At 48.0% G+C, this 7632-nt stretch overlaps 1 protein-coding gene across 1 annotated transcript; it reads left to right on the forward strand.

Annotated features, from left to right (window-relative positions):
• Positions 1 to 1284: 1284 nt before the first annotated feature.
• Positions 1285 to 7146, forward strand: LOC122383085 (nucleolar and coiled-body phosphoprotein 1-like). The gene is made up of 5 exons (XM_043369203.1): positions 1285 to 1502; positions 4068 to 4273; positions 5197 to 5321; positions 5714 to 6122; positions 6923 to 7146. The coding sequence occupies exons 1-5, from the start codon at positions 1285 to 1287 to the stop codon at positions 7144 to 7146; spliced, it is 1182 nt and encodes a 393-aa protein (XP_043225138.1).
• Positions 7147 to 7632: the final 486 nt, after the last annotated feature.

Here is a 7632-nt window from a genome sequence, read left to right on the forward strand (position 1 = left end):
CAACAACAACAGCTGACGTCACACTTGTGGTAGTGTTGGAGCAATGGGCCTGTTGATGTTTCCATGGAAACCCAATTTGACACGTGTAAAAGCAGCGTGCTGCTATCACGGGTGAAACAGGGCCAGGGTCGCGGTTGTTTTCGCCGCTCGCCCTAGTCGAGATGCAAAGTTAATAGTCACACGAAGCTTATTTAGGGCCAGCCAAACCAGTCTAGTCTGGAGTTACTGTCAAATGTATGCATATAGATGAAAGTAAAAGCCAAAAGGTTTTGTAGAATCGATTAATTTCAAAGTCGTATATTCAGAGGCCCCAAATAAACTTCGTGCGACTATCAACTTTGCATCTCGAATGGGCCGAGCGGCGAAAACAACCGCGGCTCTGAGAGGGTCCCGAAAGGCTAAGCGCTAGACGGGGCTAACTCACCCGGAGAATAAAACGCCGGGACCAGAAAGCGGCCTCATTTCCAGCACTGCTGCAGCGTTCTCCCAAAGAGTGGCTTGAATACTGACTCAGACCTTGTTGCGGCATTGACGCGAGGCCGCACAATGAACTCCCTGGGTCAGAGAGCTGGCGTCCGAGGGCAGGGCAGTCGCTTGTCTCGCCAGGTCGTCCGCGCTCTCATTCCCGTCGATCCCGCAGTGGGCAGGAGCCTGAAACCCACTGCAGGATTACTTCACGATGCTCTGCGATGTTTAACAAGGTCTTCCTTACCTATCTCCGCGCCCAGGGTGGAAGCATCACCTGCAGGGCGGACGCTCCTCCGCTGAACAGACTCAGAATGGTTTGCGAGTCAGAACATGCGACGACCGTGGAGAGGGATGTCTCGTTCCGCACCGTCTCCAGACTGCCCGCAGGGCGAAACTGATGGTAGATTGACTGGTGTGTCGTAAAATTCGGTGACTGCCTTCCGCCAAAAAATTATGCGGCTGCCCTGCACCGAAAAGTTCAGTGGCCGCCATGCACTGAATTCGGCGTATGCGAAGTTACGCCGGACGGACCCTGAAATTTTCGGCGCAATTCCGTCACTATGCCGGACATATTCCGCATAAGGTGTATTTTTTTCAGTCCGGAACTGAGGACTCTCGTTGAAGCTAATCTAGGATGGAGTATCTGATTCGGTTCCAGTGATCATCCAGTCTGGTCTTGAACTGGTTGAGAGTGGATACCAGGATCACAGAAGGAACCAAATCAGAACCAAACTGAACAAACCAGAACAGAACAAACCACACCACCTCTCACGAACTAACCAATTTCTGTCTCCCCCTGCTCCACAGCCCTCCAGAATGGACTCTCAGAAGTTCTGCCTCAAGTGGGACGGGTTCCAGGGCAGCGTTACGTCCGTGTTTGACCAGCTCCGCTCTGGAGGAGAGCTGCTGGATGTCACGCTCTGCTGTGAGGGACAGCGTGTCCGGGCCCACAGGATGATGCTGTCTGCCTGCAATCTGTACCTCAGGGAACTGCTCAAGGTGGGTGATGGGAAATGTACCTGGCGTCCTAGAGGGTGATAGGGGGCTGATGATAGTGTAAATGAAATGCCAGGTTGACTTATAATCATGATTGTAGTCACTATAGTTCATTGAGTTGAGTTCTTAACCCACTCTAGGGCTACCAAAATTTAATGTGGACATGCATTTCCATTTATTAATATGCTTTTCCTACTCAGAAGTGTCCTGATGAAACAGGGAATTGAAAATATAAAGATTAACATGACATCTATAACTTTCCTACATAACGGGGTATGTCTAAAGCACAGCACGAGCCGGGCAGTAAAACTATGACCAAGAAACTGTCGTTGTCAAAATGCCATGTTATTTGATAGGCCGGGCAGGAAACAAAAGTTTACTGCCCGGGTTTACTGCCCAGGGCAATGACCTCTAAACTACAGTTTATCACACTAGCCCAGAGGTATAATTGATAAGGAATGTATAATTGGCATCATTATTGCATGATATTTGCCGCGTAAAATTAGAAAACTAACATTTTTTTGGTAAAAAAATATCTGCTCTGCTTATCAAGGGTTTTGAAATGCTTTGTATTGGTTACAAAGCCGAATTTATGACAAGATATGCTCCTATTAATCGAAATCCGTTATCGCTTGTTTCTTATCTTCGTTTGATATGTCCAGTGATACCTTGGGCCTAAGTTATTGCGTTATTATTTGACAGTTGTAGTCCTTTCCTCGAAACAATCATGTAAAATATGGAAAATATAATGTATTTCACGAAAGTTTAGCCATAGGTCATCAACAAAGTACGATTGCAAAAATAAAGAAAAGATTCTTGCAAGAGCACTGGAAAATTCACGTTTAATCACTAGGAATATTATACATTCTACCTTCTTCTTGTTCTTATGTCGTGGCAAATTATTCATGTATGATGTTCCTAGGATATCCAATTGTTGTGCCATTCTGAGTTGATATTTTCAGACGCGATTCTTTTTGAAGTGAGGTATTTTGACGCATTTTCTTCTATAAATTTCCTTCAAATCTTTATCCACAGCAGTAGCGCAATCACTGTTTGGAAATTATGGACAAAGCAATTGTATAAAAGTGTCACCAAAACCTGTCGAAACTACTTAGCAGTTATGCGGCATGTAGGAAAAATCTTACTGACCTCAGCCGTACGAAATTATTTGGAAACTCGGTTTGCAAAATTTGACTCTGGCCCTTGTGCTTCGCACTCGGGCCTACGTCGTCAATTTTGCAAACCTCGTTTCCAAATAATTTCGTCGGCCCGGTCAGTAATATATAGTATTGAACAATGTGCAGTGTGCACCCAATACTGCTTCCTTGATTGCCATACTTATTTTATGCACTAGAAAGGGAAGTGTCATGCATTCCTTTTTCACCCTCATTCATTGACATTTGTTGCATGCATAATATGTGTTTACAATTTGACTGAAAAACCTTGAATACAATGATAAGGTTTTGTTATTGCCTACATATTTGATTATGATAGCAGTGGCCTTTGGTTATAATACCTACGAACAGGCATCGGTAGGATTGTGATTGCAGGATTGCAAAATCCTGATTGCATTCCTTTTTGGTGGATTGCACCTGGATTTGAAATCCATTCCAAAAAACAGGATTTGATTGCGGATTGGATTGCATCATACTTCCAATTTTTGCAATCCAATCCGGATTTTGTTTGATTAGTGCTTTGAAATGGTTTGTTGCGATTGAAAATTGTGAGATCGGCTTCATCGGCTTAATGTACTTTGCTATCAAGGGCTTTACATCGAAACTTGAAATAATTTAAACGCTTTTAATTTAAATGCTCAAAATAATATACGCTGACGAACTACATAGGAAGGGCAAAATTACGTATTTGAGGGCGAGTTTTAGAAATATAAAACACTGGTTGGGTAGAGGTTTAAATGTGGGGGTGTTTGAGGCAAAAAATATTTCCAATAAAATACCTGAGCCTTAGATAGGAATTACTCGCAAGACTAGGCACTAGAAATGGGTGATTTGGGGATGGAGGCACGGCCCTATGCCCCCCTCCCTCCCCCAGATCCACTAGTGCACATAATAATACAACAGGATTGCAAAAAAGGATTGCGGATTTGATCACAATCCAAGTGAAAAAAGGGGATTGCGGGTAAGAATGCAATCCACTTCGACACTAGGAATGTGGATTGGTAATGCAATCCTTTCAAAAGGGATTTTACCGATGCCTGCCTACGAAATACCTAAAAGGTTTTAAAGTGTAATTGTAGTTTTGCATTGAAGTTTAAACAACATGTTGTAAATCTAGCAGAGGAATGCATTCTCTTCACAGGCATCCTGAATAACTTTAATAGCGATGTGGAACGTCAAACTAACAAATACAAATGACGCTTGTTTAGTAAAACGAGAGCCGAACGTTCCTTCCGTGGGCGGTCATGCGGGCCGAGAGTGCCGAGTCTGCAAGTCAATAAGGGTCATTTCACGCTTCTCTGTGTGGCTGACTATGTTCTTGCAGGTAGTGGTCTTGCACCTGCAGCTCAGTGCTCACCCATAATGATACTCTATCAAGTAGTACCTATAGCCGTAAAAACACTGACGCTGATTCCCCTTCCCTGGCAGGCTCGGCGGCTTATTCTCGGAGCTCCTTACCGGTGACGGAGGAGAGTCCTCTTCGCCATTGCGAGAACTCACTGAACTACCTTCTCGCCCCGCGCCATCTGCGCCGTCCTCACCGCCGGCCGATCCGACCAACGAGAACGACACAGACGCCCTCCGGCACTGCTGGCAGAGGAAACTGAAGGAGAGCGTCGCTGCCAGACTACCCGGTGAGTGTGGATTCGAATCCCGAGCGGGGCGGAACTTTTAGGTGCGATTTTAGATTAGATATTTAGACACCACCGGTCTAGATTACCCATATGTTTGGCCAGGTGATAGTGGTGGTAGAAAAGGCAGTTATAGGTATCTGTAGTGCACTGAACTGGCCACACCACTGTGGTAATTTAGAGTAGAATTGTTTTTGTTTGCTGTTTTTTTTTTTAATGAACTTAAATTTGACCGGCGTTTTTGAAATCAGGAATTTCATAGGCTCTTTTTGATTTTTTGAATTTTCAGCATTCTGGATAGTTAATAGTTGTTTTTTTTGGTTATTGATGTGTAAATAAAATGTGCTAAATCATTTTGAGCTAGGTACATGAGATTGGCGAGAATTACTTATAGGAATTATTGCTACGGGCGTCTGCGATCTCCCGCGCCCTGTTTCACGGCCGCTGCTAGCGCGCTGCCAGCACACGAGTCAAACTGGGTTTCCATGGAGACATCAACAAACTCGTATCTCCAACATTACCGCAATATGTGACGTCAGCTCGCGAAATGCGCTATCAGCGTGGTAGCAGCGTACAGTGAAACACCGCCGGTATTGGGGTGCCTGGCGCCGCCGCTGCCGCGTGGCCCGGGGCGGGGTCAGCGGCTGGCAGTCGAGGCACGGGCGGCGCGGCGGCCCGGCAGAGGCGTGTAGACGGCTGAGGAAAGCGGCCCTCTCCCCTGGACTTTTGAGATTTTCCCTCAATATTAGTGAACGCAGTATTCGTATTCGTCCTGAACTCGGTATTCGTTCCCAGTACATTCAATGCCTGAAGTATTATGTAATTGGCTCCCGCAACATAATTATCTACCTCTTTTTTTTGCGTAGCATGGTGGTTCCATACGCTCAGACTTCACCCGACTGACGCTGCCCTCTATTCTCCGACAGAGGACACCTGCCTGCACCAGCCGCCGTCCCGGTACATTTTCCCCGGAGCGGGGGTGCTTGTCGATCCTGACGACTCTGACAGCGACAGAGACTCGCTGGATTCGGACCGCGGCAGTGACGATGAGGTGAGTTAGTGCTGGAGGGTGGGTTCGATTCCAGCCACGGGAAATTGTATTTTTCGGTTTTCCATATTATTTGTGTATTGTTACACTTGCATGGATCAGCGTCCTTAATTGCTTTCGTTGATATCAAATTTCGACTTCAAAGTGCGGAGCTGCTTCAAAACTGCTTTCTTTCGGCACATTGTGTCGCAACTCAGCAATAGCTTCGCATCTTATAATATTACAGGTTTCCTATAAATATTTTATATTTATAAACATCAAGGCGAGTCGAGTCAAGGCGAGTCGAGTCAAGGCGAGTCAATCATAGGTAACCAATATTCATTCTAGGATGTGTTACCACACATCATCTAGGAGCACATCAGGGCACTAACACCGCGTCCCTTCTCTTTCTCCAGTCTCCGACTGCTGAGGGCGACCATCCGAACAACTCCACGGATACTCCGGAGACGGCAGTCACTCCCCCGCACACCGACTCCTGTCCTCCAACGCCTCCTGGACGAATTACAACCTCTGGAGCATCATTAGGAGCATCGGGAACGTCTTCTTCATCACCTGCTGAGGAGCAACCCTCATCTACACCGGCGGTGAAGCCTTCCTCGACATCTGATATCGAGATGGAGCCAGAAACGGTGGGTTCGTCAGGCTCAGCCCTGAAAAAGCCGATCAGTGAAACACTAGGTGGAGAGGAGGGGAGCGGTGTGAAGAGACCAGCGTTCGGTGGCATGGGTGAGCCTGGCGTGTCTCCCGCCACCGCCAAAACCGCCCCCGCCACCGCCGCCGCTGGAGACAGTGGCAGCGCGCAGAGTGCGTCGGAAAATACCGCCGCAGCTGAGGCGATCAGCTAATCTACCGCTTCGGGATTCGGTATCAGGGGATTCAGTAGAACACACAATGGTGATGTCAGTTCGGTGAAGGTGTTCACTCACACCATTGCTCATAATGTTAGACAATTGACCACAGATGCTATTTTCATACAGAGTCAGCGCGATATGCGCTATCTATTTGTGTCTAGTTGACTGATGTGCTTAGACTGCAGATTGGCCGAGATAGGGAGTGCCGTGTGAAATGTGGCCAGGGAGTGGAATTTGGGAACTCAATTAAAGCGATTCCTATGTTAGGGATCATGTGAGCTATTTTGGAGCTATGAGCCAATGGTGAGCCTATTTAGGACTGACATCTTAGGAGTTAAACGGAACGGAACGAGCCAGTGGCTAGCTTTGAATAGTTTTAAGCCATTGGTGAGCTAATTTGGAGCTCGGAGCTCAGGATGAGCTAATTGGAGATTTAGGAGGATGAGCTAATTTGAGCTATCTGAACCAGTGGTGAGCTAAGTAATCCCATCTTTTGGCGTGTAGCCGAACAGTCGCTCCCCAAATAGGTACCTCATTCTATTCGTGACGTCTTTTGATGAAACACCAGCGGTTTCTTGTATTCAGTGCCAGATCCGTCAGGAGCGCGCTCATCTTCTGCGTGACGCCGTCCGGCGATCCTCGGATCCCACCTGGGCAGGAGTAGACGTCGTTTCCCCCGACCCAGACCAACACCGTACCTAGGCGCCGACCCTCTGGTAGTTTTCCTACGACCCAAACCGACACCGGGCCCAGGCGCCGGCCCTGTGCTCGTGCGGCCTCCGCCCAAGTCAGTAGCTGCTAACGGAGCCAGTCGAGTCCCCCGTCCACGCCAGGCCGTCCCGCGCCGCTACGGTAAGGTGGTGTGGCGGACTCACCTCGAAGCCAGCCCGATGGACCACGGAGTCCTCCACTACCAGGGCAGCTACGCCGGCGTCTGGGGGAGACTCCGGCGCTTCAGCAACCACTGGGGACGGTAGCAGTGGCGGCGCTGCCGCCGACACCATCAGGCATGATCTGACGTCCCACCGACCGCGCCAGTCTTAGAAGAGACCCGTAGAGGAGGGAAATGGGCGGAGGAAGGGCTCTCGGGTGCAAATCGCAACCAACCCAACGGACGTACCTTGTGAGTCCAACAGTCTTCTTTTTTACGCTCAAAGAACCCTTTCTGCGCCACTGAACTGGCGTCTGACGCAGTACGGTGGAAGTCAGCACTGTATCATTCTTGGTGTAAATACGGAAACATAGTAGCCTGCAACAAAATAGATGTTACTTTTCCGTGGCCGGTTGTATGAAGGCACCAGGGCCTCTTTTCCATCATTTGGTACGAGCGATCCCTCAGTCATTGTCTGCTCTGAGAGGACCTGGCTGAGTCTGTCTCTTGAGGTGGCTCGTACGTTGACTTGTCTTTACCCCGACCGTCCGTCATTGTACTTGCGGTTCGTCGGATTTACATATTTAGTGTT

Source organism: Amphibalanus amphitrite, unplaced genomic scaffold (assembly GCF_019059575.1).
Source record: "Amphibalanus amphitrite isolate SeventyFive unplaced genomic scaffold, NRLGWU_Aamphi_draft 000154F_arrow, whole genome shotgun sequence".
Classification (NCBI taxonomy): Eukaryota; Metazoa; Arthropoda; class Thecostraca; order Balanomorpha; family Balanidae; genus Amphibalanus; species Amphibalanus amphitrite.

Bases quoted from the DNA above. Each gene is read 5' to 3' on its own strand.
- LOC122383085 (XM_043369203.1), top strand. From the start codon at position 1,285: ATGGACTCTCAGAAGTTCTGCCTCAAGTGGGACGGGTTCCAGGGCAGC. The intron at 1,503-4,067 runs GTGATAGGGGGC...CTTCCCTGGCAG, and splicing joins TGTACCTGGCGTCCTAGAGG to GCTCGGCGGCTTATTCTCGG. The intron at 4,274-5,196 runs GTGAGTGTGGAT...ATTCTCCGACAG, and splicing joins CGTCGCTGCCAGACTACCCG to AGGACACCTGCCTGCACCAG.